The sequence below is a fragment of the Plecotus auritus genome (assembly GCF_963455305.1).
Source record: "Plecotus auritus genome assembly, chromosome: 10".
Classification (NCBI taxonomy): domain Eukaryota; kingdom Metazoa; phylum Chordata; class Mammalia; order Chiroptera; family Vespertilionidae; genus Plecotus; species Plecotus auritus.
In genome coordinates, this window is record NC_137785.1 from 47,818,123 (window position 1) to 47,845,524 (window position 27,402).

Sequence of the window (27,402 nt, forward strand, 5' to 3'; positions counted from 1 at the left end):
GATTCTAGTCAAGGGCATGTATCTCAGTTGTAGACTCAATCCCCAGCATTGAGGGCCTTCAGGAGGCAATCAGTCGAAGTGAGTCTCTCCCCCTCCCTTCCACTCTCTAAAAATCAATGGAAAAATATCCTTAGGTGAGGATTAACAAAACAAAAAAGCCTCTACCTTCTAATACATAAAATCACTTCTAATCTACATTTAATCCTCTATACTCCCAAAACATATCTGAATGCATGGCTTTCTTCCCGCCTACTGTCCTTTATCTTGTCACCCCACCCTTTATCTTGTCCCTTCTGGAGAAAGGCAAGATCACTTCACACGTCTCCCTACTTCCAATCATGCCTCCCCTGAATTGTTCTTCATGTTCTGCCAAAGAAAATATGATTACGTAATACCTCTGCTTAAATCCCTCCAGTGGCCTACTGCATTTAGAATAATGTCCAAACTCCTTTCAGAGCCTGTGAGACCTCACATGGTCCAGCCCTTGCCAATCTCTGACTCCTTCCCTCACTTCATGAACCCAGTGTTTTGTTTTTTTTAAACAAGTAGTAAATATAAAGTTTGACCTGTTAACGTAAAAAAACATTCAAACCTGAAAAGAATTTTTGTGAGTTTATTTGAGCCAAACTGTGGACAATTGCCAGGAAGCAATATCTCAACGGATTGGGATAGTGCTCCAGAGAATGGAGGTTTCTCATCTATTTTTATACATTGCAATCAAAGGAAGGGACGTAGATGGGTTACATGAAATCCATTGGTGATAGATTAGAGAGGCAGGAGAAAGCAGTGTGTGGGGGGGTGGGGAACCCCTGGGATTGGATAAAAAGTAAAGTGATAGACATACGTAGGTGGGTGCAGGAACAATTAACATAATAATGAAGGAATTTGATTTGTGGTATCTGCCCAGACACATTTGGTTGTGCCCAAAGAGGCCTGGAAAAAGGGAAGTTACAAGTTACCCAGACATTTCAAGGATATGTTAAATATAGGCAAAAAGACAGATAAGTTCAGTTAAGGTAAAGGTTGACCTTGTCAGGGAAGATACCGGCCTAGGAGGTAACTACCCACCATAACTGCTTTTAGTTAAAGTTTAATTTCAGACCATCCTTTGTGGTTACTTTAGGTCTCTGAGTTTGTAAGACCACTATGCAGGCCTCCCCTGAGCTTGTCAGGTCAGCATGTAAATACATAGAATAGTATCATACAAAAGTAAGTCGTGTCTCAAACTGTTTTAAAAGAGTTTTGTGGTCTGGCCGGCATGGCTCAGGGGTTGAGCGTCAACCTATTAACCAGGAGATTACGGTTGGATTCCTGGCCCCAAGTTGTGGGCTTGAACCCCAATGTGGGGCATGCAGGAGGCAGCCGATCAATGATTCTCTCTCTTCATTGATGTTTCTATCTCTCTCTCCCTCTCTCTTTCTCTCAAATAAAAACATATTTTAAAAAAGAAGAAAAGAGCCCTAGCCGGTTTGGCTCAGTGGATAGAGCATCGGCCTGCGGACTGAAGGGTCCCAGGTTCGATTCCGGTCAAGGGCATGTACCTTGGTTGCGGGCACATCCCCGGTAGGGGGTGTGCAGGAGGCAGCTGATCAATGTTTCTCTCTCATCGATGTTTCTAACTCTCTATCCCTCTCCCTTTCTCTCTGTAAAAAATCAATAAAATCTATTTTTTAAAAAAAGAGTTTTGTGTTTTTCCATATTATCCAGTTCAAGGCTTTTTTAAAAAATAGTTTTTATTGATTTCATAGAGGAAGAGAGAGATAGAAACATCAATGATGAATCATTGATCTGCATGTGCCCTGACCAGGAATGGGGAACAGAACTGTGACTTTCTGGTTCATAGGTCATGCTCAATCACTATTTTGGGAAAATTGGCTTAGTTTGCCCACCAATAGCCACTTTGCTTCCTGTCATAACGCTACTTTCCCTGCGCATACAGAGAATCCTTGCCCTTCTTGTACTGTTATTTTGTGGGGTTGATGCTTGCCACACTTCTCACAGAAAGTTCGGTGGGTTTTAGGAATGTTCACCATGTTTGCGAGAGCGCTATCGGCAGGGAAATTCTCTTTGCTTTATTTTTTAACACAAGCACAAATATGCCCATGCCTGTCCGAGTAACTGGTACTATACACCTGATCTAGGAGCAAAAGAACAGCATGGGGGACACAGAGCTCAAGTTCTACATCAGTTTCCATGAAAGTTTAAGAAAGGGGAGGGGGCTGTCAATCAGTGGAAAATATGATAATAGAATCTCCAGCATCGACAGAACTTTTGAGAGCTGAAGTTCATCTCAGAATTGCACATGTTTGGAGATCAAAGCATCTCTGATGGGTCACAAACAGCCCACTAGCCTGGGAGCCTAGAAATTGGCCTCTTTTGATAGTGAGCCTACAGACAGTGGTCTTTATAAATGCAAATCTAACCAAACCTCATATAGAATGAGATTATTTTTTCCTCCCCCAAGTGTCTCTCCTCACCTTCTGAGAGGGAGAAGGGAATGAGAGATATTCTAATAATAAGTGACCACCATTTATTGATGGCCTGACTTACTATGTGTCAAATCCTGAGTTAAACTTTATCTCACTGAATCATTTCAAGACCGTTGTAAGGTGGGTATCATCCTCAACTTACAGATGAGGAAACGAGGCCTCGGCTGGTTGCACACATTTGTCCAGGATCACTCCTAGGTAAAACTGCCTGCAAATTCAGAATGTGTAGGCACCTTTGCACACGCCCCTCGCCACTGGATGGTAAGGCTAGAACTGCAATTCCCGTGGAGCTGTGCGGCAGTCTCGCGAGAGTAGGCTCAAATGCGGCGGCGGGAAGGTGGCTGCCTGGACTACTGCAGCGGTTGGGAGGCGGACGGACTGCTGAGAGGATGGCGGACAGCGACATCTCCGACAATGAGCCTACGACGCGTACGCTGCTGCGACACGTGCTGGATACCGAGGCCCCGCGCACTCCGCGGCGACGCCAGAGCACTCGGGCTGGGTGTGTAAGGCGTTGCCCGGCACATGAGCAACCGAAGGACCTGGCGGGTGGGGTGTCGGCGTCATCCGGCGCTGACACAGTTTGGAGAAGGAAACTGAGCCTCAGAGAGTTGCAGAGCCCAAGGCCCTGAGAACCGGTTCCACTCCCTTATCTAGGCTTGGGTCAGCTAGGTGTGCCCCACCCCTCGGGACTCCAGGCCGCCGAGAGTTCAGCTGTGCCCGCGTTTGGGGTGGTCCGCCTCAGGGAGTGAAGGATGGGCGCTCAGAATCCGGCTTTCTGCCCTGTCCTCTACGCCACTCTCTCCCAAACCAGCCCATAGTGTGTGGAGGCATCTGCCCTAAACTGCTTCCCGGGTGGTCCCTTCCTTTCCCATCAGGAGCTGGAGAGCACCGCCTGGGCGGAAGGGAGGCAGGAACTGGGAAAGGTGCTTTGCTAGGAAACAGGGATTTGGCTGACTTGGTGGGTGTCAGCTCACAGAGTGGTAGTCGTCTCGGCCAGCCTGGGGCAGTGCAGTTCCTTTATGGGCAATGGAAAGCCATTCGTGACAGGTTTTAGAACTACGTGGTTGGGGTGCGAGCTGTGCCCTGGGAACATTTATGTGGTTCTCGAATCAGAGGGTTTGGACTGGAGAGACTAGGGCCAGAGTGATCCATGGGGAGGTTGCTGTTAGTCCCAGACAAGTTTAAACATAAATATCTTTCTTAGGTTGTTATTTTAATGGCTGGAATGGATACTCTTCCAATGACTCTTCTGGTCTGTGTGGCTAAACCCTACTTCTGCCAGCGTCACCACTGTGAAGCCTTCCTCAGCCCCTGTCTCTGACTGGGTCACATTCTCTCCCTTCCCATACCCTTGGGCTCCCTTTCATCCACAACCCTGGTGACATAGAGCTTGGAACGGGCTATGGGGAGGACAAGAGGTTTCTGGATCCCTGGCCCTGAGAGAAAAAGTCTTCAGGCTAAGATCCCTGATGAAGACAGGTCTCTGCATCCTCTATTCCCCTTTACTACATAATTCTCAGAGCTGCTGGTCTTTATACAGTGTCCAGAGAACCCTGCTTGAAACACCTTTCTCTATGAGGTTGAGGAGCCAAACAAAGACAACTGCCAGGCGGCAGTCCCACCGAGCCAGGGTAAGTGCCCAAACCACTGACCACTATAGGGCTGTGCTGCCTTCAGGGGCCCCTGAGGTCTAGCTCTGCTCTTGAGCCCACCTTGAGGGAATCTCAAGGCAAAGAGCTTTTGCCTAAAGTCTATTGGCAGATTGACCCACATTCAAACCAGGGGACAGCTGAAGGAACAGACACCCCGGACTCTGCTTGAGAATATCCTATTAACCGGTAAGTGAGCACTGGTCTGCTGGTCAGAGTTAAGGCACCGGCCCATGGTATCCCCATATTCAGGACAGCTTGCCCTCCCAGTCCCACTCTCTTCTTGTTATTTGTACAGCCCCGGAATCTTCCATGGTCATGCCAGAATCAGTGGTGAAGCCAGTGCCAGCACCGCAGGTGGTCCAGTTCTCCAGCCGGGAAAGCAGTCCTGGCAGGTGCACAGTGAATTCCCCACTTGGGGCTGGGCTGTTAGGCAGCTCTGATAAGGAAGCCTTCTTGGGGGTCCTAACAGCCATATGTGGGCCTCCTGGCCTGTCTGAGATTAGTTCCATCTTTATAGTCTGGAACTGCAACTTCCTGAGCTCAACCCCCCTACAACCTTGGCTCCAAGTCTGCTGACTTCTGGCAAGAGGAAGCAGAGGCTGAGATTGTCAGAGTTTCAGCAAGGAATGGACCAGGGGCTGCCTCTCTCCCAAGGTGAGGCCCTGGACAAACACCTATAGCCACCCTCTCCTATTTTCTGTAGAGGCTTAGGAGGCCTGAGGGAGGGCTAGCCTGAGCCTGGGTAACTTATAGTTTCTTCTTTTTAGAGCCTGTTATGGAGCCTCCTGGGAATACTGGTGCCTCCTCCCTCACCAGGTGCAGTTGTCCCTCCTGGGGGTTGGTTGAGGAGAGGCTTGGGGGGAAAGGTGCTGACTAGATTCTGACCATACTGCTCACTGCCAATTAATAGCATGGTAGCTGTGTTCTAGAAGATGAGAGCACCAGGGCAGAGAGAGAAATGAGAGGTGGGAAACTAGGCCTCAAGTAGCTGACTTTCCTTTGTGACTCTTCTCTCCCACAAGCTCCCTCAACCTGACCTTTGCCACACCTCTCTTGCCACAATCAGTGCTGAGGCCTGGTTTGGCCCGCAGACCTCCTACACGCCGAGCTGTAGATGTGGGTATATTTTTGCAGGATCTGCAAGATACTTCTGTGGCCACGGCTCTTCCAGGTAAGGTTGAGATTTCCCTCTTGCCAGCCTGTGGGGAAAGCTTTCCCTCATGACAGAAGGTGCTGCTGAGTCCAGGGTTGCTCCCCTCTTTATTGGATCAAGGGCAGTGAACAAGCCTAGCCAATAGGTCTACTAGTATAAGGAGTTTCTGCTTTCTTCCCATAAGGTTCTCTTGTCTTGGTGGGACCTAGTCTTAGTCCCTCAGGGTCTTCCAGGACCCCATGTCCTTGAGGAGCTTCAAGGCTGAGGGTAGGAAAGGGGTGGCTAGAGCTTTTTGGGAGGTTGAAAGGGGCCAAGTTTCAGGATCAGCTGGCCATTCAAGCTGACCTGGGAACCTGACTCCAGAAGACAAGTTCAGTAGGGTAAGAGGAGGGTTCCAGGCAGAGGGAGCAGAGTAAGAAGTAGAGAGTGGAGGCATGGATGAGCAGTTTGGGTGCAAGCAATGGAGCTGGGAGTGCCAGACTAAGGAGCAGGAAGGTAAGCAAGGAGAGCTGTATTAGGGAGATAAGGCTTAGACCGCTATGTAATCTTCTTTCTCTGAAGGCTACTTGAGGTAGACTTATGGGGCCCCCTTATGACCAGGCCATGGTGACTGGGTAGCAGCAGGTGGGACTGGAATACATTGAGTGCCATCTGGTCCTTGATCTCCAGGTGACAGAACCCCTGTTGCTACCCTGCCAACGGACACCGTGTTGGAGGACACCCAGCCTTTCTCTCAGCCTTTGATTGGCCGTTCCCCCAGTGTGCACCACTCCCTCCCCTATCCCTCTCTCTCTGCTGAGAGGACTGTCAGTCGCAGGACACGGAGCAGTGGGCCTGGGCTGCAGAATAACAGTGAGTATGTGGGACAGGTGGCCTGGAGGCAAGCCAAGCTTGGCAAGCGTTGGCAGTGGTAGTTTTCCCTCCTCAGGTCCATATGTGTGCCCTTCAGAGTCCTATGGCTGTTGGTTTCTCCTCCATCCAAGGGCAGAGTCAGTGTTAGGCCAGGAGACTCCAAACCAGTACCTCTGGCCTTCTTCCTTGAGGGCTAGGCTGGGTTTTACTATTCCATCTTTACCCTTTCAGAGCTACAGCCTTGACCTACTGCTTCTCTAGTCTATATTCTCTCCCCTTGATTCAGGTCCTGGGAAACCAGTCCACCTTCTGGCAGGAAAGGCAGAGGAGGTTGATGCCCTTGCTATGGGCTTCCCAAACACCAGCAATGGTACCTCTGGAGAAGATGAACTAAAGGCCTTATTGGATGGAGTTGGTGAGGAGGTAGAGGAAATAATGGAAGAAAGCATGAGCTTGAGTGATGTGAAGGAAGCAGCAGGAGCACAAGCATCTGCCAGAGCAGAAGAGCCTGAAGCACACATAGAAGTGACAGAAGCAGAAGGATCCTGGGGAGCTATTGAGGCCAAGGAGCCAGAAAGATCTTCAGGGGATAAGGACACTGAAGGTAGGACAGGTAAGGGGCCCAGTGCAGGGATCGGGGTGAGTGGGGTAACAGTTGTGTTCAGCCCCTGGCCTCAGAGGAAGGCCTTATCTAGGTTCTATTTCTTTTCCTTTTTTAAAAATACATTTTTATTTATTTCAGAGGGGAAGGGAGAGGGAGAGGGGGACAGAAATATCAATGAGTCACTGATGGGCTGCCTCCTGCACGCCGCCCCACACTGGGGATTGAGCCCACAACCCAGGCATATGCCCTGATTGGGAATCAAACCATGACCTCCTGGTTCATAGGTTAATGCTCAACCACTGAGCCATGCCGACCGGGCTGAGTTCTGTTTCTGAGCACAGGAAGTGTTGGCCCAGGGAGACTCTGGGGTGCCCCTTGCTTGGCTGGCTGGAGCTAGATGGGGCCCTCAGTGAATAGGACAAGGAGGCTGTAGGCTTTCAGGGTTGTGTGAGACAGTTAGGCCTGGCCCCCCCCCCTCCCCCTTGTAACTCTGCCCTTTCTCTGCAGCAAGGCCAGTGTTGGCCTCCAGCACCCCGGAGTTTCCTCAGGCCAGGCAACTTGAGTTCCTTGAGCCAGCCCCACCGACTAGCACTGCAGTGTAAGATTCCATGACCTTGTTCCACATGGGCCTCTTGGGAAGGGGCAGGTACTGTGGTTGGCATTGGGCACCACAGGGTTATCCCTCTGCCTACAGGTATGCAGATGATTAACCAGCAGAGCACCCTTAGGTGGGCTGGGTGGTGCTCACAGAGAGCACATCTGTCCAGGTGCCTGCTTCTAGGGGCTGAGAGGAGCCTGGGTAGGGTTAAGTGGCCAGGTCAGTATATAGTCAGGAACGGTTTCCTGGAGGAGGATTAGCAGAATCAGACAGGCAGCAATGTGCTGAGAAGAGGGAATGTCCATGCCAAGGCCTAAGGGTCATGGGCCTGAGCAAGTACCAGTTTGTATGATGAGGCTAAACAGGGACATTGGGTCCAGACTGTGGAGGATCATGGCCCCAAGGAAAGACCAGGCCTCTACGTGGCCCCTTGTCCCCATTCCCCCCCAGCAGATGGTTGGAGCTGTTGGTCCAAGCTGGCCAAGGAGCACAAGGGCCCCAGTCTTAGCAGGAGCCAGCAAGATTTATGTTTGATTAGGGCCTCTTCAGGCAGCAGTTCATTCCTGCTCCCAGGTTATCTTCGGAGCCTCTATCGGCTAGGCTTCCTACCCGGGTCCAAACTGCTGGCCCCAGACTCCGACAAGATCCTTATAAGATGGGACTGAGCCACTACGCTAAGCTCTTCAGCTTCTATGCTAAAATGCCCATGGAGAAGAAGGCTCTTGAGATGGTAGAGAAATGGTGAGTCCTGGACTCTTTGGTGGGAGAGGAGCCCCTCACATTATGAACAGTCTGTTCAGTCTGCTATACCCCAACCTTGGCAGCCTGGACAAATATTTCCAACATCTTTGCGATGACCTGGATGTATTTGCTGCTCACGCTGGCCGCAAGACTGTGAGGCTAGAGGACCTGGAGTTGCTGATGCGACGGTAAGTGGGTGGATGCAGGGAGGTTCTATGTGTGGAAATGCTGACACTGATTCTGTCTGTCTCCATCCTCTTCTGCTGCAGGCAGGGCCTGGTCACTGACCGAGTCTCCCTGCATGTGCTTGTGGAGCAGCACCTGCCCCTGGAGTACCGGCAGCTCCTCATCCCTTGTGCATTCAGTGGCAATACCGTCTTCCCTGCCCAGTAGTGATCAGATTTCAACACCTACCCTGTCCCCACCAGGGGCCCGTTGGCCCCACATGCTGTTCCAGGTCTCCTTACCATGCCTCACCATCAATAAAGTGTCATGCCCTGGCCGGTTTTCTCAGTGGTTAGAGTGTCAGCCCATGGAGGATTTGCAGGCTCAATTCACAGTCAAGGTCACTTACCTCCCTTGCAGGTTCCCAGCCTCGGTAGGGGCGTGTGTGGGAGGCAACCAATTGATGTGTCTTTGTCACGTTGGTGTTTATCTCTCTCCCCCTCCTCCCGCCCTTCCACACTCTAGAAATCAATGGAAAAAATATCCTTGGGTGAGGAATAAATAAATAAGTGTCACAGAGAGAATATGTTGTATTTTGATAAGTATCCTGGGACCAGCTCCTCCCTTTAACTCCCCAGGCATAACCCAGAGAATAGCATGGGTTCAGACAAACAACTTTATACTAAAAGCCAGGGGCTGCCCACAGTGGCTGACCACAGTGGCCCTAGATTACAGGCTCCTGCTCCCGAGGCCCCTTGCGCCTGATGTCGATTATTTGAAGTCGTTCCAGGACAGTCTGGAGCTGTGCCACAATGTCCTCTTCATTCTCCTCACTCTCCTCTGGCACTTCTGTCACAGAGACCTGGAAGGCCTGGTTCAAATAGCTGTTCAGGGTCTGCTTGTCCAGGCTGGGATCGATGGTCATCAGGGTCTCACGTACCTTGGGTAGGGTCACTTCATCACGGCTGCCCCATAGGAGAAGGGAGAGATAGATAGGCCTTGATACCCCTCTCACACACCCAAGACCTCAGGATGCCTTTCTGGCCAGGCTTGAGCAATATATAATGCCCAGCAGCAAGCTCAGTACACAGGGAGACCCAGGGGCTTGAGATGGCACCCTGTGGCCCAGTATGTGGGACTTGTCTATGGCTGAGGGCCCCAGGGTCACTCACAGTTCCAGGCCCAGCTCTTGCTTTAGCTCCTGTAGGTACTCATCCTTTTCAGACATGTACTGTTCCCACAGCTTGTGCACAAAGGGCATACTCTGGCCCTCTTCATCCTGGGAGGGGCCAAGACAGGATGATGGCACATGGGCTAGAGTCTAACAGAGACTAGGGCAGGCAGGGCTGGGCAAGTTCCTGGACACCACCACCCCCATTTACCCACCCACCTCCACAAAAAATGCACGGTAATTGAGCAAGTCTGCATTGCTGCTGTTGGTATGCCAGCCCCCTGCCTCCATCAGCTCCTGAATTTTGTCTTCCTTCTTGAAGGGGAAGGTGCTCTTGAGCACAGTGCTGTGAGAGACAAAAGGGCCTGGCTGAGGCCTGTCCATCCATCTCCCTGCACCCTTTTGCCGGCCCCACTAGTGCTCAAAAGTAGCCAGCACTGTGGCTGTGGCCCTTCCCACCAGGCTCCCCTTTCCCCTGCACATCTGGGAGCCTGGCCAGAGGGGATGTCAGGCAGGAGTTTGAGATGGCCTGGCCAGCCTCTTACCTTAACTGCTCCATGGTTAGTAGCCCCTCGTTCTGACTGTCAACATTTGTCAACTCCTTCAGCAGCTGTGTTACTGTCTCCTTCTGCTTGATGTACACACTTTCACTCTTCTGCAGGGAGGGAAGCACTAACTTGCATCTTGGAGGGGTAAAGACAGAGCTGGCCTATGCTGGGGACAAAGGGTGGAGGGCCAGACCCAAGCTCACCCTTTCCATCAAGATTTCATAGAACTGACGCATGAGCTCATTGGAGCGGAAGAGCTTAATATTTTCAAAAATCGTGTAAGCCCAGGCCATGGCATTAGCAGACCCAAAGCGATACTCCAGGAAATTGAAGAAGAAATCCGGGAACTTCTCTTTCTGCAATGTAGGGGAAGACTGCTTTATTAGCCATCCCATGGTTAGTTGGCCCTCCACCATGCTTCCTAGCACCTCGATGGAATCCTCCCCACACCCCTCCCAGGATAACTCTGGAGGCCATGCCTGGCTAGATGGCTGGTGAGATCTGACCTGTTCCTCAGTGAGACGTTCCTTCCAGGCATCCTTGAGGAGGTTTATCACATCCTTCTTGGTTGGCTTCTTGTTCTCCACAACGCCATCAAACCGAAGGAAAGAGGGGAGGATGGATTCCTCATAGCCCTGGAAGAGAGAGTGTCAGATCATCACTGAGCGCACCTGTGGCCCCAACCTTAAGCAGGGCAGAGTCCCAGAGGGTTCCCCCAGAACAGTGGTCGGCAAACTGCAACTCACGAGACGCGGTTTGCTGCTCTGTTGACTAATGAGTTTGCCGACCACTGGGATGGGGCTTAATCACAAGGAACAACAACAGCCTGTAATTATTGGAATCGAGAGTCTAGGTCAGTGGTTGGCAAACTCATTAGTCAACAGAGCAGCAAACCGCGGCTCGCGAGCCGCATGTGGCTCGCGAGCCGCAGTTTGCCGACCACTGCCCCAGAACATCAAGTCTCAGCAGCAAGGCCTGGCCATTCTGACTGGCCACAAGTCTCTTCAGCCCAGGGACTCCCCTACCAGACCATGGAAGAAGTCTTTCTCCCGGAGCAGCCCCTCGCCAATCTCCTCCAGGAGCACATCCACCAGCTGGTCACTGTTCTTGCCCTCGGCCAGCATGTGCCAACGATCTGGACCCCCAGCCACCACATCTGCAGGTGGAGAGAGGAAGCTGGAGTCTGGACTGTGCACTTGAGCAGTCCTTGGAACCCCAATTATCTTCAGTGGCCATCATTACCTTCGCACTTGGTCCAGTCAGGCCGTGGTGTGGAGGTGCGCTGGATCTCCTGCAGCTCAGTGTAAAACTGGTCCCGTTCCTTCAGCGTGATCATGTGCAACTGTAGCAGTATCTCGTGCTCCTTGCGAACCTCTTCATAGTCGTCTCTCAGGCTTTCCAGCTGTGGGCAAGGTGATTGGTACTTGCTACTTACCTGCATGACCCTGCCCTACTTGCCTGGCTTGCCTGCCCACCAGCACCTGCTCCTGCAGATCCTTGTTGGTCTTCTCCTGCATTTCAAAATCCCTCCTGGGCACCACATCTCCAAAATTGGCCTTCATGGTGTTGAGTTCCATCTGCGTGCGGGCCAGGTCTTGCCGGGTCATCTTCAGAGCCAGTGTTAACTTCACGGGGTCCTCCCCCCAGACACCTGCCAGGAGGCCTGGCAGCTCGAATCACCCTGGCTCTGGGGCCTATAGCCCAGGTCAGGGTTAGAGTGTCGCTTGGGATATATCCCAGGTCCTTCTGTTCTCCATGCTTGGGAATCCCTGGGTCTTCCCCACAGTGCTACCAGCCTATGGCTGAGGACTTAGAGAAACCCAGGACAAGGTGTACCAGGTCTATCTTGCCTAGGCTGCCTCAGCTGCCAGAAATTGTATCCCACTTAAACAATGAGTCTATGATTCTCAGTCCAGCTCAGAAGATCCATAGACCCAGGTGGCAGCAGGAACATCTCCCATCATGAATGGGCACAAAATGAAAATATATTAGGAGAGTCGAATGGGAGTAATAAGAGCAACTCTTCTCCAGCATTTCCTCAGGGGAGAGAACCCCACCTCAGGTTTACCTGGGGACTGGGCTAGTGACATGTCTTCCCGCTGGTACCGTAGCTCATTCAGGTCTGCAATGAGGATCTTGCGGGCATCTCGCTCGGTGAGGTAGCGCAGGTACTCCTCAGCCAAGCTCTTCCTCAGTTTGGTCACCTGTTGGGAAGGTGGCTGCATGGTCAGGGGCTAAGTCACCACAGGGGGATGGGATGTGTGCTGAGTGGCCCCATCAAGGCTTGGGAACAAGAGAGCTAGAGGAAGAGGGAGACTGGCCACTTTGAGAATCAGCAAAGTGCTGATGTGTCCTCCTGTGGAGAAAGTCTGGCGGTCAAGGAGCAGAACTCTGCTGGCATTTGGGGCCACACTGAGCCAATGCTGAGCCAAAGCAGAGGGTGGAAGGTAGCAGGAACTCTGGGGAGGTGGTGGCTCAGTATGTCATTCCAGGCAGAAGGATGGAGGGAGTTAGGGAGTCACCTCAGTCCCAAGGCCTAGGGTCACCCCTGGGGTGGGGGTGGCAGGGATTCAGGGAGCTGGTCACCATAGTGCTCCCTTTCACCTCACTCTGCAATGAGATCTTCTCCTCATTCTTTTTGTCAATGAGTTTTAGCAAACCCATCTTCTCTTTCTTCAGCATGGAGATTTCAGATCTCTCTTCAGCCCTCATGGCCAGGATCCTTTCGTTGCAGTCCTCATTCACTGTGACAAGCTTGGCCTTCAGGGGTTCCAGAGCCCGAATCTCCTCCCTCTGGTGGGCTAACCAGGGACAGGTGGGAGAGAACCTTTAGGGCCATGGAGAACAGCGAGGAGAAACTAATCCTAAGGTCTCAGTGAGTGGCTACAGCCCTTGAAAACTCTAGGAGTATACTCATGCCTTGTGGCCCCTACTTAAGGCCTTCTTTCACTTGCTTTTTTAAAAAATATATTTTATTGATTTTTTTTATAGAGAGGAAGGGAGAGGGACATTGAGTTAGAAACATCGATGAGAGAGAAACATCAATCTGCTGCCTCCTGCACAACCCCCTACTGGGGATGGGCCGGCCCGCAACCAAGGTACATGCCCTTGACTAGAATTGAACCTGGGACCCTTCAGTTCACAGGCCGACGCTCTATCCACTGAGCCAAACCGGTTAGGGCTTGCACTTGCTTTTAAACCAGGACAGAGTCCAGATGAGGACTGGGGTCTTGCCTATGCCCTTTCCCCCTATAGCCTTTAATCCTGCAGCTGCACCAGGCCTAGCACCTCCTGAGCCTGGATGGGGGAGTCTTCTTACTTCCCAGAGGCACTCACTCCCTTCTGAGATCACTCTCAATGGAAAATACGCTCTATTTCCTATAGATACTGCCTCTCCATGCTTCCCAAGGATAGGAGATGGCCAGGTGCCCTATCTTAGGACAGTGGAAGCAAAAAAGGCTAAGCAGGGCTTGGTGACCTCAAGGCTCAGTTAGTAGCTGCCCCAGAGCTGCTGCAGAGCCCCAGAAGGTCAGAGTAGGATCCTCTCTGCCTCTTCCGGTCTGGGCCCAGGCGGGGAGGCTGCAGTCTTACCCAGCATCACCTCATATGCATTCTTGATGGAGGATAGCAATGGCTTGTACGTTTTGAAGTCCTCTATGAAGAACTCAAAGATCTCTCTGTAAGGCTGGCAAGAAAAAGGAACCTGTCACCTCCTGACCTGCAGCTGCCACCCTCAGTGGAGCCTGAGTTTTTATTTACTTGACTTAGAAGAATTCTAGCATGAAGCTGCCGGGTGCTGCCGGGTGACCCCATAAAGGCCTCAGGCATCACCCGAGTATCTCCTAGGGATAGGGAGCTGAGGGGTAGCTCTGTTCCTCTCAATTGCTCTCTGGAGACCTCTCCTGGTGCTGTCTCTGAGACCAGGCAGATGACCTGGGTCAGGACCTCCCCGCCTTTGTACCTGAGCCCCCTCTCTGGCTCTCCAGGCAGCCAGCCAGCCTCCATGCACTGTGCCTCAGTTGGACTCCCACCAGAACCCACCCACCATCATCTTACAGCCCTGTGGAAGCTGGAGAAGATTCAAAGGCTCTGGCCTTGCATTCTGACCTCCAAGTAGAGGTGTGGTTTCCTGTCCCGCTTAGACGCACAGGAAGATTTTAGAGGCAGCACTGTATACTGGAATGAGCACAGGCTCCCAAATCAGCCCTGAGTTTGAATCCCAGCACCACCACTTCATAACTATATGCCTTCTCCAAGCTTCTGCTTCCTTGTTGGGAAGTTACTTTCAGCCTGTGAGCTCTTATATAAGGCCCCACTCAGGACTGGCACTCAGATGGTGCTCAGCAAATGCTTTCATCAGTGACTAAGTCAAAAGTGAGAAATTCCTCATCACCATCCCTGTTTTAGTAGGGATTTGGCGATTCCCTCCCTAGTATATACCAGAATCTAGGCTGCATCTACATTTCTCTTTATGTGTCTGGGCCAAGTGCCTGGAGCTTGGGGCTGTTGTCATTGGAATGGTGGACACTGTAGGACCCCTGCTTGCCCAACTGTCAGGATTCAAGCTCCATTCACTGATATCCAATGACCCAATCTGAGCACTAGGGATCACAGCTGAAGGGATTGGAGACAGCACCCATCCACCTGACGCAGGTGAAACTCAAGCCTCAGGAGAGTTTTGGTTCCATACAGGCAGCCTTTCCTGCTCACTGGCTTTGTCATAGAACATGTTTCTCTTATCAGGAAAGGGAACCCAAAAGACTGGGAGAGGCTGGTCTCTCCTGAAGGTCTCAAGTGCTCAGTGCTAGTGAGTAAGGATTCTTCCTGCCCCTCTCCCTGCCCTGCCTACAGTAATTCTGTGGCTCTGACCTGTAGCCTCAGCTCCTGGGCAGAATCCGTGCTCAGATCCAGCAGGAGGAGCTCCTTGCGTAGGTAGTTCTCTAGCTGCTCCAGGAACCTCGGCTTGGTAGTGCCCAGGGTACTCTGCTTCCAGCTACTACAGGGGGTGGTGGGCTGTTGTAATGGGCACCCCACAAGGCCCTTTCATTCTCAGTCTGGGGCAGCACACCCCCCTGGGCTATCTCCGGGCCCAATATGGGGTCTGTACCAGCCCATCCACCATCTGGCTGACCCTGGCTTACCCAGTTTTCTTCCAGTAGTCATCTGAACAGGGCTTTCGATTATGCAGAATGGTCTGGCCGCTGGTGTATGTGGGCCATGGGGACAGGTAGCCACAAATGGAGGACTGACAAGAGGTCTACAGGAAGGGACAGGTAGGGTTACTACGGCAACATTACTCCCCTTCCTGCTGCTCCTCTCCATCCTCCTCCTTCCACTTGTGATTTCCACCCAACATATTTTTAAAATATATTTTATTGATTTTTTTACAGAGAGGAAGGGAGAGGGATGGTTAGAAACATCGATGAGAGAGAAACATCAATCAGCTGCCTCTTGCACACCCCCTACTGGGGATGTGCCCGCAACCAAGGTACATGCCCTTGACCAGAATCGAACCTGGGACCCTTCAGTCTGCAGGCCGCCACTCTATCCACTGAGCCCAACCAGTTAGGGCCCAACATCTTTTTTTAAATATGTTTTTATTGGTATCCCCAGCATCTCTTAATATAGTTCATAATTACGATGATGGGCCATAAAATTATAGAAGGCTTAGTTTAAATACCAGATCGCCCTTTTGAAAGTTTTTTTTTTTAATATATTTTATTGATTTGTTACAGAGAGGAAGGAAGAGGGATAGAGAGTTAGAAACATCGATGGGAGAGAAACATCAATCAGCTGCCTCTTGCACACCTCCTACTGGGGATGTGCCCACAACCAAGGTACATGCCCTTGACCGGAATCAAACCTGGGACCCTTCAGTCCGCAAGCCGACGCTCTATCCACTGAGCCAAACCAGTCAGGGCCCAGATCGCCCTTTTGAAATATATTTTATTTTATTTTTTTTTTTTACAGAGAGGAAGGGAAAGGGATAGAGAGTTAGAAACATCGATCAGCTGCCTCCTGCACACCTCCTACTGGGGATGTGCCCGCAACCAAGGTACATGCCACTCCTACTGGGGATGTGCCCGCAACCAAGGTACATGCCCTTGACCAGAATCGAACCTGGGACCTTTTAGTCCACAGGCCAACACTCTATCCACTGAGCCAAACCGGTTAGGGCAGATCACCCTTTTTAGCTGTGTGACCACAGGCTTAACTTGTCAGTTTCTGCATCTGTAAAATGGGGATGGTTGTAGTTCCCATCACACTGTATTGATTTGAGAACACAATGAGAAAACATAAAGAGTGAGTTACAGATTCAGGTGCTCCTAGGAACTCAGTGAAGATGAGCTATTCTCTTCTGTAGGTATGTCAGTTTGTATTGGATACCTGCACTATAAAAACAGATGTGAGTACTAGTCAGGACCAGCGTGTGCTCCCACAACAGTCTAGCTCAGTGGTCGGCAAACTCATTAGTCAACAGAGCCAAATATCAACAGTACAACGATTGAAATTTTTTTTGAGAGCCAAATTTTTAAACTTAAACTTCTTCTAATGCCACTTCTTCAAACTAGACTCGCCCAGGCCGTGGTATTTTGTGGAAGAGCCACACTCAAGGGGCCAAAGAGCTGCATGTGGCTCGCGAGCCGCAGTTTGCCGACTACTGGTTTAGCTAAAGAGACAGAGAGAGGGAGGAGGGCAGGCTCAGCCTCAGGCCTGGACTGACAAACAAGATTGCAGAGATGCCAGCAGGGTGATCTGTGGACCCTGGGAGGAGTGTGGCCTGTATACCCTGAGGGAGAAGACTGGGAAGGTGGTGGGAGTGCCCTGAAGGAGTGGTATCTTATTTTGAACCTTAAGCAGGGGTAGGGAGTGGAAACAGTAGTATATGTGGGCTTGTTTTATTAATCTTTTCATGAAATATTCAAAACATAGGAGGGGAAAAATGACCTCTGGCCCAGTGAAGCCCACTTCTAGAGTTCATCCAGTCATCCATTCATTCATCACACATTTCTGGGCCCATATTACATGCCAGCCCCTGCTGGGTCCTAGGAACATGAGGAAAAATGAGGGTATGATTGGACTGGGGTAACAGGTGAGCTGATAATCATAAGTCAGCAGGTAGTGACTGAAGCCAATGCAGGGGCCCAGGGGGGCTGGTCATTTTATTTATTTATTATTATTGTTATTTTTAAAAATACATTTGTATTGATTTCAGAGAGGAAGGGCGAGGGAGAGACAGAAACATAATGATGAGAGAGAATCATTGATCGGCTGGCTCCTGCACGCCCCACTGGGGATCGAGCCCGCAACCCAGGCATGTGCCCTGACCAGGAATTGAACCGTGACCTCCTGGCTCATAGATTGACACTCAACCACTGAGCCACGCAGGCTGGGCTTATTTTATTTCTTGACGGTATGAAGCAAATTTATTCAGGGCATCTGTGAACAGATGGGCAGAAACCTAAAATGGCATCTGCCTCTGGCCAGTCATTTTAGAGGAGGAGGTGATGATGTCAGTAATGTTCAATAAAGCTTGAATGAGTACATGGGCAGAGCTGAGGTCACTCTCGGAGAGGGTGTGTGGTGGTGTGGGGGTGGGGGATGACGACACAAAAACTGCCTGGGTAGCACCAACTTCTCAGGGAAACAGCAGGAGTTTAGAGCAGCCTGGCTGAGGCTGAGGCAGCCAGTGCAGAGGAGGACAGAGATGGAGCAGCAGCTTTATGCACAAGGGCGGTCCTCAAAGCCTTCCTATGACTGTGATAAAATTAGAAAGCTCCTAAGTGCCTAAAAATAGAAAATGGTTAAGCAGCCATGAAATGTTTACCAAGATGTTAAACATGGAACTATACTAATGCTATAGCTCTAAAGGTTAATTAAGGCCTGAAATTAGATGAAAAGCAGGTAAAAATGAAAAAACAAAAAAAGATGGAGGAAATAATCCAGAAGGGTATCAGCAATTATTATTCTCTAATGATAGGCCTATGGGTCCTTATTTGTCTATAACTGTACATTTTTCAAAATTTTCTACAATGCACATACATTACCTTCAAATTTAAAAGAAAATGGAATTATTGAATTCAATACTGAATTTAATATTAAAGCCCCCTCTGTGGCCCTGAGCCCAGCGAGGATCTTCTGGGATGGAGAGGCCAGGACTACCTTCCATGCGCAGCATATCCAGGTTCTAGGAGTCCTTCCAGGCTAATGGTAACTGGCTCCTGACTCTCCTAAGTGTGGAAATGCCACTGTCTCCTTGGGCTCTTCCTTGCATCCCATTAGTTCTACATGTTTATCTTAATCTTGGGATCATTCATTCTTTCCCTAAATAATTTTGGAAAGTACTAGTATATAGTAAGTCATGTTGCCAGCTCCCAGGGAGGACTCCAGCCTCTGGTGGGAGTCTGGATTGATCTATCTCTGTATCTCCAGAATCAATGGTATGGTATGTCACACTCTTCACAATCTTAAGGAGCACTCAGCAAATATTGTGTAATAAATATATAAGGGAGCACAATATTTTAGTTTGGATGAAAGACATAATAAAAACAAAAATGTTGCTCTATGGTTATATACACTTACACATGTTTTCCCTGGGTCAAGAATGCTCTGCCCTGGTCTGTGTGGGGTGTGGCTCAGGTGGTTGAGCATCATCCAGTGCACTAAAAGGTCATGGGTTCGCTTCCTGGTCAGGACACATTCCTGGGTTTTGGGCTCCATCCCCAGTGTGGGGTGTGCAGGAGGCAGCCGATCAATGATTCTCTCTCATCATTGATGTTTCTGTCTCTCTCTCCCTTTCTCTCTGAAATCAATTTTAAAAAAAAATTTCATACTTTCATAGGCCAGTCCACGTGTTCTGCCATTTCTGCCAGGAGAAAACGTGGCCACCCTACTTTGATTCCTGGGCATATGCTGCTTCTTGGCCTGGTTATTAACAGCTGGGAAGGCCTCTGCAAGCTGGTAGCTAGAAGGTGAGGTTCCCAGTGCTACAAGCTCCTGCTTCCCCCTGCAGGTGAAAATGGGAAGGGCGACCTGGGGGTGGGAGGACGATGGGAGGGAACAATGCCCCCTGGTGGTTGAGCCAAGAGTAGCAGCTGCCCCACCCCAGGTCCACTGTGTAGGTGGCAGCTGAGGGGGAATTGGGAGTGGGAATCCTAAGTCAATGGGTCTTGTGGGGCCATGGCTGTATTTGGTCTCCCCAAAGAGTCCACATTACCCCTTTACCTCCTTGGAGTCAGGGTTTCCATGTTGGGTGTCCCCAACCTCACAAAGTGTATGGTCCTTGTGTCCCCAAATCCTCCACACAAAATATACTCACAGGAGGAAAAACACCACACGTTCAAATGTGTTTTTTTAACAGGTATGATTTGGACAATGGCTGTTTACTGATTAAATAACAATCTTATGCTCATATCAACAAAAGCCCTAAAAAAAAAACAAAACAAAAAAAACCAAAAGCCCTAAATTACTTAATAAGACAGCATTCAATTTTATATAAAAACTTAAAGAACAGGAATGAAGGAAGGAAGTTTCCTGAGGCTTCTACAGAGTCTCTACTTCCAACCCAAAGCCCACAACGCAATGGAGGGACATCCTTTTATTCCTGTCTTCACACACCTCCTTGTAGCATTTCTGGAGCACATATGCCAACCACTCAAATACCTTATCAGGCACATGGGTCATAAAGACAAAAAGTCACGGCCCTGAAGGACCTTGGCAGATCTGTACAGTTCCTGGCACATGGCAGGCTGGATGAAGAAATGAGGTCCACTCCAGAATGCTGAGTTGCAGGTGAAGGGTGTCCATGGGCACGGGCCGAGTCTCTCTCTGCTGAGGAGTCTGGGATGAGGTGTGGCAAGTGTGCACATTCTTACCCCAGAGCCTGGTGGCCCTGGCCTCTGTGAGCTAAAATCCCCTGATGGGAGAAGCTGTTTGATGGGGCATGTTTCAGGTGGCTGGTGTTTTGGATTGCAAAGAGGGAAAAGATAAGATCTGGGGTTCCAACAGGGCATCACCACTAACCAGTGTCTTCCGTTTCTGAGAAAGCTTGCGTTTCTCGGCATTAAAGGTTTCTGTTAAGAAGTTCTCATCTATGGTCACTCTTGAAGGCCGAAGGTGTGTTCTGCAGAGAGAAGGGGAAGAAAGCAGTAGGTGACAAAGCCCTGAGGGGGGATATATCTATAAGACATGACCTCCTCCAACCTCAGAGCCAGGCTCTGAGTCTTCCCAGTGCTGCCTCCAGATTCCCAGAGCTGCTGCCAACAAGCTCCTGGTCCTGGGCCCAAACCATTTTCCTACATTGCCAGAAACCTCATCATCAGAGCCTCACCGACTCCTGCAGTGGTAGGACACCCTCTCCTTGAACCCATGGAACCCTGTGGGCCTATACTTGCACTCAGTGTGCAGCTGTGGCTGAGATGACAGTTTAATGTACGTGACTGGCACGCTTGGGGGTGTGATACCAAAGGCAGGTGCTATAGGCAAGAAGCACAGGGTCTGGAGTCTGAAAGCCAGGTTGGAGTCTCGATCCTGCCCTTATTGGCTCATAGGACCTGGGGGCTGACCTCTGTGGTTCCAACACAACCCCCCGCCCCCCCGGGGCGAGTCATTTAACCTCTCTAAGCCCAATTTCCTCAAAAGGAAATGGAGATAATTCTTGCTTTTCCCATCACAAAATTGCTGTGAAGTTTAAATAAGCAAAAGAGGTAAGTAAAAATAGCCTGTAAAACTGCAAGGAGCTGTACAGATGTTATTTTTGACAGCAGCATGGAAGAAAAGTAGATCCAAGGAGGTTTTTAACTCCTAGGCCTCTTAGGAGAGCCATCCTTGTTCAAGCGAGGAAGGCACTTAGGTGTCAACAGGGAGGGCTGCACTGTGAGCAGCAGATCTAAGTGGAACTAAAGAAAGAAGTAATTCCAGCAATCTATGGTGGGGGTGATTTATGCTGCCAGAGAGACTTGTGTCTTCATTCCTCTTGTTAGCTGGTGACCTTGGGTGTGTAGTTTAACCTCTGAAACTCAGTGTCTTTGCCCATAAAAGTGAGACGAGTACTATTCAAACTCCAGAGAAGTTGAAAGCAGTAACATGAACCCAGTTGGGAAACCCTGCCCTACATGGAGCAGTGACACCCCAAACTTCAGTCCTCTGTTGTCTCTAAACCAAACAAGTGTAAGGAAACCATGTCGTGTAAGCAGCTGGTGTGGGAAAGGAAGGATTTTGCCCAGATGTTCATGGGTTTGAGACAGGATACAGCAGATCAACCCCTCTGCTCACTAGGTTAAATCAATACCTTTCTGTCAAGACTAATCAATTTTCCAAACTCTGTTCTTCTTGTTTCTATTGGAGTTCCTACATAAAGAAAGGTAAGCAAGAAAATCATGGGGAACTCTCCAAATCCTGAGAGGTTGCCAAGTGGAAAAGCTCAGTATGTAACAGATGTTAGTTTTGAATGTCAAAGGAGACAACAGTCCAAAAAAGACTTGCAAATAATAATTTTAAAAACACCTGGTAGAGACAATATACTTATCCAAAAAGCTTAGGATGCTTTTTAAAAAAATATATATTTTATTGATTTTTTACAGAGGGGAAGGGAGAGGGATAGAAGTTAGAAACATCGATGAGAGAGAAACATTGATCAGCTGCCTCCTGCACACCTCCTACTGGGGATGTGCCCGCAACCAAGGTACATGCCCTTGACCGGAATCAAACCTGGGACCTTTCAGTCCGCAGGCTGATGCTCTATCCACTGAGCCAAACCGGTTAGGGCTAGGATGCTTTTTAGTATTTTATTTTCATTGAATTTATTGGGGTGACATTGGTTAATAAAATTATATAGGTTTCAGGGGTACAATTCTATTATACATCATCTGTATATTGTATGTTCACCACCCCAAGCTCCTTTAGTATTATATTAAATATTTCACACCACTTCTCAGGTGAAACAGGAAACAGACATCTATATTTCTAGTTTAAAGTAGATAAAACAGAGTTATTTAACTAATGGTAGGCAGTGGGTTTGTCAGGGGGTAATTATGTCCTGGTATTGAGTGAACTCAAGCACTGAGTTCCATCCACCAAGCCACTGTGCCCAGGATGTGAGGATGAAAGGGGAAAGCCAATGCTGAGGAGAAACTGGCCCCAGGGAAATGCATAATTCAAAGGTCCCTTTTAAAGCAGCGGTCGCCAACCTTTCGGACCTCACGAACCACCAATGGTCCATGGACCACTGGTTGGTGACCGCTGTTTTAGAGGGTCCTGCTGACATGTCCACAGTGCGAAGGTCTGGGCTATCCTTCATCACCCTGACTCTGCTCTAAGAGGAGCTGGAGGAGGACACCCTACACTGTGCCTCTAAGGCAAACAGTGAACCTGGCTCAATGCACATCATTAAATATTGGTGAATGAAGAACCAGGACAGGAAGGAATGATGTTTTGTACTGCCACCAAATTCAGCCTCAGCAATTACATTATGCTTCCTTAAAAGGAACTAGAGCCAGGGGTGGGCAAACTTTTTGACTGAGGGCCACAATGGGTTCTTAAACTGGACCGGAGGGCTGGAACAAAAGCATGGATGGAGTGTTTGTGTGAACTAATATAAATTCAAAGTAAAGGAGCGGAGGGGAGAGCAAGAGAACCGGATAGAACAGCCGGATCTGGCCCGCGGGCTGTAGTTTGCCCACGGCTGAACTAGACTCTCTTTCTGAGTCTATTTCATGTCCTTTTCAAACATGGCTGCAGTTTTCTAAATCATTCCTGGCTGGGTAACAACACTGTCTGGTTCTTGTAAATTCATTTTTAGCTCTGGAACAAATAATCACATTGGCACTTAATTTCCCGACTTTTGTAGGCTTTCTCTGTCAAGGCAGCCAGACCTTGTAGGATTAGAGTTTAGGTGAGATCAGGTGTTTTGCTTCTGGAATGCATAGAAGGGAGAAACTACATTCATTCAACACTTACTAAATGCCTATTATATGCAAAAGCTATGATGAGAGCATCACCTATTTTGCTTATGTGTCCCCAACGATGTGTTTGATGTGGGCTGCATCATTCCCATGTTTGAGATACAGAAGCAGAGGTCTGGAACTTTAAGGACCTTCTCTTAGGTCCCAAATCTAAAAAAAACCTATTTAGCCAAAGTTTTTGTTTTAATCCTTATACTTTGCATCCTTCCTGGCTAACAGCTTGTTTTTGGTTTTCTTTTTTTTTTTTTTTAATATATTTTATTGATTTTTTACAGAGAGGAAGGAAGAGTGATAGACAGTCAGAAACATCGATGAGAGAGAAACATCGACCAGCTGCCTCCTGCACACCTCCCACTGGGGATGTGCCCGCAACCAAGTTACATGCCCTTGACCGGAATCGAACCTGGGACCCTTCAGTCCACAGGCCGACGCTCTATCCACTGAGCCAAACCGGTTTTGGCTGTTTTTGGTTTTCAATGCTTTGAGGCTACATCTATGAATACAGGCAGTAGCTACCCTGAGGTTGTGGAATGCACCTGATCAGATTAGTCAGCCAGCTATTTGACAAGCATCTTTGTCATAAGCCCGTGGTTGAAGAGGCAGTTTATCCAACAGCTCGAGTTCAGTCCCACATGGCTGGATTCAAATCCTAGTTCCACCACTTACAAACATGTGTAAAACACATGATCTCTCCAGACTTCTATTTCTTCATTTATAAAATGGTTACACTAGTATTACTACCTCATAGAGTTGTGAGGGTTAAATGTAGTATATAACTCACTTGTCACATAATATACACTCAGTACAAACAAGCTGGCTGTTACTAATGATGAAGTGTGTCTGTCCTTTTGCTATCAAGTAATGTCCTCACTGGGCTGACAAGTCATTGGGATTCTGTTTTTGCACCACTGATCCCGTGGGGCTGGATGAACAGAGGCGGAAAGTGCCGAGGTCCGGATCAGGTACCATTTCCTTTTCTGTACTCAAGCCCTCATCTCTGCCCTCAGCCCGGCCAGCGCCTACCTCGACGTGGTCGCGAAGCTGGATCTCTGCGGCTTAGAGGAGGCCATCACCCTCCAACAACCGGGCAGTTAGTACCCGCGGCCTGGGAAGCTATGGTAGTGTACAACCCGTCGCCATGGCGACCAGGTCCCAGCAGCAGAGCGGCGCGAGCGGGATCAGTGCTGTGTCATGCCCTCGCGCCTCTTGCCCGCGGTTGGGAGGCCAATTAGCAAAAATGGTCTCGGAGCCGGGAGTGGGACCCCCTCAGAATCAATCACTATAGCATATTTGACTCTAGCTACCAGACCCGAGCATCGAGGATAAACATTAGACCCTGGAGGAGGGAGCTGAACTGAGAGGCCAGAGCCGCGTTGCAAGCGGGAATTGTAGTTTTCAGTGTCCCGAAGTTTCGGCCGAACAGGCTCATGGCTGAACAAGTCTGTACTACATTTCCCAAAGTTCCTTGCCAGCCCGAGTTGGTCTGTCTCTATAGAGCTCTGCATTGTGGGATATAGAGTTCGAAATGTGGCGAGGCGTGGCCGTGTTGAAAGAGAAGTGCCGGACTCGGACTCGGTTTCCCTGCGGCTCCGGTAGACTTGCGAGTCATTGGCTGAGCGGTGTGGATCTGGTCCCGCTCCTCCCCGCCTCCAGTGACACAATAGCAGCTCCCTCCAAGATGGCGGCGGCGACGGCGGACCGGGGAGCTGGGAGCCCGCAGGCTGGAGACTCCTCCGGCGGGGGCGCTGGGGGCGGGCTGCCGTCCCCAGGGGAGCAGGAGCTGAGCCGGCGCCTGCAGCGCCTGTACCCCGCGGTCAACCAGCACGAGACGCCGCTGCCGCGCTCCTGGAGCCCCAAGGACAAGTACAACTACATCGGCCTCTCCCAGGGTAACCTCCGCGTCCACTACAAAGGTATTAGCCTGTTTGGCCGAGGGAGGAAAAGGCCGGAGCGTCTGCCCGGTGGCCGTGCTGCCCAGCCCTTATCCTATCACGTCCCTTCTCCGGCCCTGTGCTCCGAGTTAGGCCTTAGTCCCTGCGAGTGTCCAGCGTGGTGGGGCTGACCAGGCCGAGGCTCGAGTGCCTAGTCTGCTCTGCCCTGAAAGACCCGATGTCAAGAGAACTGCAACAGGTGTGACCAGACCCAGTGCTCTGTTGGACCTTCTATCCGAGGGCCTTCCTGCTTGTCCTGGGATAGCTCCAGCTCCAGCTGGGCCCTTCTTTACCCTGCTTAGTTTCAGCAGTGTCTGAAGAAAGGGGTAAAGGGATAGTCACATCTCCAATAGCCAGAGGCCCATGAGCTTGCTGATCTGCCAGACTCCCAGACTGGTCCTGGGGTTCTGTGCTAAAGTTGCGGGAGGGGTGCCTTCCAGGGCTGCCTCCTCCTCCCCTGCTCTCCCAGGTGGGCTGCCTGTATTCTGGAGAGTCTAGATTACAGGCAGCATTGGGAAATCTCTCATGTATCCACATTGCCTGTACCCTCCTTTGGTTTGTGTGGGAGATAGTCTTAGGCAGCGTTGCTATTCTCAGGAGGAGGTGAGCCAAAGGTGGGAGGTTTATGTGTTTGTTCAGTTGTTGTCTAATTATTCCTTAGACTGTGTAAGAGCGTCCTCTGGCCATGGAGTGGTGAAGTTGCCATGGATCAGAGAAGAATGAGGTGCCTGCCCATTTGCATTTCCTTGTGCTGACATTTATCCCTTGCCCTCTCTAATTAGGTCATGGCAAAAATCACAAAGATGCAGCCTCAGTGCGTGCCACCCATCCCATACCTGCTGCCTGTGGCATTTATTACTTTGAGGTGAAGATTGTCAGCAAAGGAAGAGATGGGTAAGCCCCTCCTTAACACCTTCTTTCCCCCAACACCAAGCTGTTCCCTGTGGTCAGAGTTCGAAGTCTCCTGGCTGACACTTGTGAATATTGTGGACCTCCGAGCCACATGGGTCTGGGCTGCCTCTGTTACCTGACTAGGCATCGCCTGGTTTAAGCATCAGCCCTTGATGACAACTAGATCCATTGGGGCAGGGGAGGGGACTTCTCTTTAGTGATGTTGTAATGAGATATCTCACAGGTCAGAGAAACAAGTAACAAGTTTGCATTAACCATTCAGCGCTCAAAATGGGTTTCCCCCCACTGAAGTGTGGTGTTTGTGACCTCCCTCCTTTTCATACTCTTGCTGCATTCAAGGTTCATTTTATGGCATTTAGTCATGTAGAGGCCCCAGTAGCCTTCAAAGGGGTAATAGAGTCTCTACAGCACTCATCAAAATTGTGGCAGCGACTGGCCTGTCATCCCAGGGTAAACAGTATGCCCATGGTCAGAATCAGGTGACTTTAGGCTGCTCATAAACTTGTTTTTCTGTCCAGGGACTTGAACACCAGTTGAACCAGCTTTAGGAAGGCCCTCATTAAAGTCAGCATTAGGGAGGTTCCCTATTTTATGGTGATCTAAGCAGACACAAGGAATCAGAAGGAAGAGTTTTCATTTTTCTTCTTCCTTTTTCTTCTTCCAATCTCCCTTTTTTCCAGTGACTGTGACAAAGCAGGTGTCTAAGTTATGAAATAACATGATTGCAACTGTCTTGGAAAGACTTTCCTCATCAGACCTTAGGTCTGGTGTGGGAAGTTTGCCAACCCCCTCCCCACCCCCCAGTGACCTTTGTGCTAACCCTGAGTATGTGTTTTTGAATATTCAGAATACTTTCTCTCTCCTAGGAACTGTCCCCTTGTGGTGCCAAAGGGCTATACTGGGGGCAGGATGGCCAGAGTCAGAGCTTTGCTTGCTTCCTCAATGACGTTGTAACATCCCTGCCTGAGAGGGTTGTGTGATTGTGGGTGGAATGTGGGGCTTTCCTCATCTGCACTGTGGGGAGGTAGGCCAGCAACTTAGATGCTTTTAACTCCATAGTTCTGTGATTCTGAATTCTGATCATAGAAAGCTATTGTATTTTTTACTTTTATCCCCATTTAGTGTTTTACAGATATGAAACATATTATTGGAGGGCTTTAAAGCTTCTATTTTCTCTTCCCACTCTGTGATAAAAGCACATATATTTAATGTGCTTGAACTAGTGTGAATGAGAGTGGTGTCTTAAACTTGTGAGCCCTAGCCGGTTTGGCTCAGTGGATAGAGCATCGGCTGTGCACTTAAAGAGTCCCAGGTTCGAAACTGGTCTCCCCCTCCCTTCCACTCTCTAAAAATCAATGGGGAAAATATCCTCAGGTGAGCATTAACAACAGAGAGAGAGAGAGAGAGAGAGAGAGAGAGAGAGAGAGAGGGGAAGGAAAGAAGGAAGGAAGGAAGGAAATATCCTCGGTGAGGATTTAAAAAAAAACAAAACACTGCAAAAACAGTACAGTATAGACTGAAATATTGGTGCTGGAGTCTCATATTGCCAAGAAACTGAGGAGCATTTTTTAAACTTGTAGGGAGGAAAATGGATTGTTTTTTCTGTAACTGAGTGAGTGAG

General features: G+C 49.7%; 3 protein-coding genes across 4 annotated transcripts in view; 2 read left to right on the plus strand and 1 right to left on the minus strand.

Annotated features, from left to right (window-relative positions):
* Positions 1-2,823: 2,823 nt before the first annotated feature.
* On the plus strand, positions 2,824-8,837 carry CENPT (centromere protein T). Its single transcript, XM_080644353.1, has 13 exons — positions 2,824-2,991; positions 4,033-4,123; positions 4,243-4,330; positions 4,440-4,536; positions 4,662-4,798; positions 4,912-4,960; positions 5,167-5,315; positions 5,967-6,149; positions 6,436-6,753; positions 7,261-7,351; positions 7,925-8,092; positions 8,176-8,280; positions 8,362-8,837. The coding sequence occupies exons 1-13, from the start codon at positions 2,879-2,881 to the stop codon at positions 8,483-8,485; spliced, it is 1,713 nt and encodes a 570-aa protein (XP_080500479.1). The 5' UTR covers positions 2,824-2,878; the 3' UTR covers positions 8,486-8,837.
* Positions 8,831-24,132, minus strand: TSNAXIP1 (translin associated factor X interacting protein 1). Its single transcript, XM_080644354.1, has 16 exons — positions 23,962-24,132; positions 20,000-20,099; positions 15,118-15,233; positions 14,846-14,972; positions 13,568-13,661; positions 12,581-12,777; positions 12,045-12,180; positions 11,458-11,627; positions 11,219-11,378; positions 11,002-11,132; positions 10,483-10,611; positions 10,180-10,332; positions 9,974-10,083; positions 9,648-9,774; positions 9,430-9,536; positions 8,831-9,222 (listed from the first exon to the last, which is right to left on the minus strand). Exons 1-16 carry the CDS (start codon positions 24,006-24,008, stop codon positions 8,982-8,984), a joined length of 2,145 nt encoding a protein of 714 aa, XP_080500480.1. The 5' UTR covers positions 24,009-24,132; the 3' UTR covers positions 8,831-8,981.
* Positions 24,133-24,505: 373 nt separating this feature from the next.
* RANBP10 (RAN binding protein 10) overlaps positions 24,506-27,402 on the plus strand; it is a 67,828-nt gene continuing 64,931 nt past the window's right edge. The window contains exons 1-2 of one of the 2 annotated variants that reach the window (XM_080644350.1): positions 24,506-24,851; positions 25,652-25,763. In XM_080644350.1, coding sequence (XP_080500476.1) covers positions 24,617-24,851; positions 25,652-25,763 — 347 coding nt within the window. In that variant the 5' untranslated portion in view covers positions 24,506-24,616. The remainder of the gene's footprint in view (positions 24,852-25,651; positions 25,764-27,402) is intronic. The other variant, XM_080644351.1, reaches the window with a different exon arrangement.

What these genes read in the sequence shown, in the direction of transcription:
- CENPT (XM_080644353.1), top strand. Translation starts at nt 2,879, where the DNA reads ATGGCGGACAGCGACATCTCCGACAATGAGCCTACGACGCGTACGCTG. An exon ending in CGGGAAAGCAGTCCTGGCAG is followed by an intron (nt 4,537 to 4,661) that starts GTGCACAGTGAA and finishes CCATCTTTATAG; the next exon opens with TCTGGAACTGCAACTTCCTG. An exon ending in GGTGCCTCCTCCCTCACCAG is followed by an intron (nt 4,961 to 5,166) that starts GTGCAGTTGTCC and finishes CTCTCCCACAAG; the next exon opens with CTCCCTCAACCTGACCTTTG.
- TSNAXIP1 (XM_080644354.1), bottom strand. Translation starts at nt 24,008, where the DNA reads ATGGCCTCCTCTAAGCCGCAGAGATCCAGCTTCGCGACCACGTCGAG. An exon ending in AAGACTTCTTCCATGGTCTG is followed by an intron (nt 10,612 to 11,001) that starts GTAGGGGAGTCC and finishes TCTCTCTTCCAG; the next exon opens with GGCTATGAGGAATCCATCCT. An exon ending in AACGTCTCACTGAGGAACAG is followed by an intron (nt 10,333 to 10,482) that starts GTCAGATCTCAC and finishes CCTACATTGCAG; the next exon opens with AAAGAGAAGTTCCCGGATTT.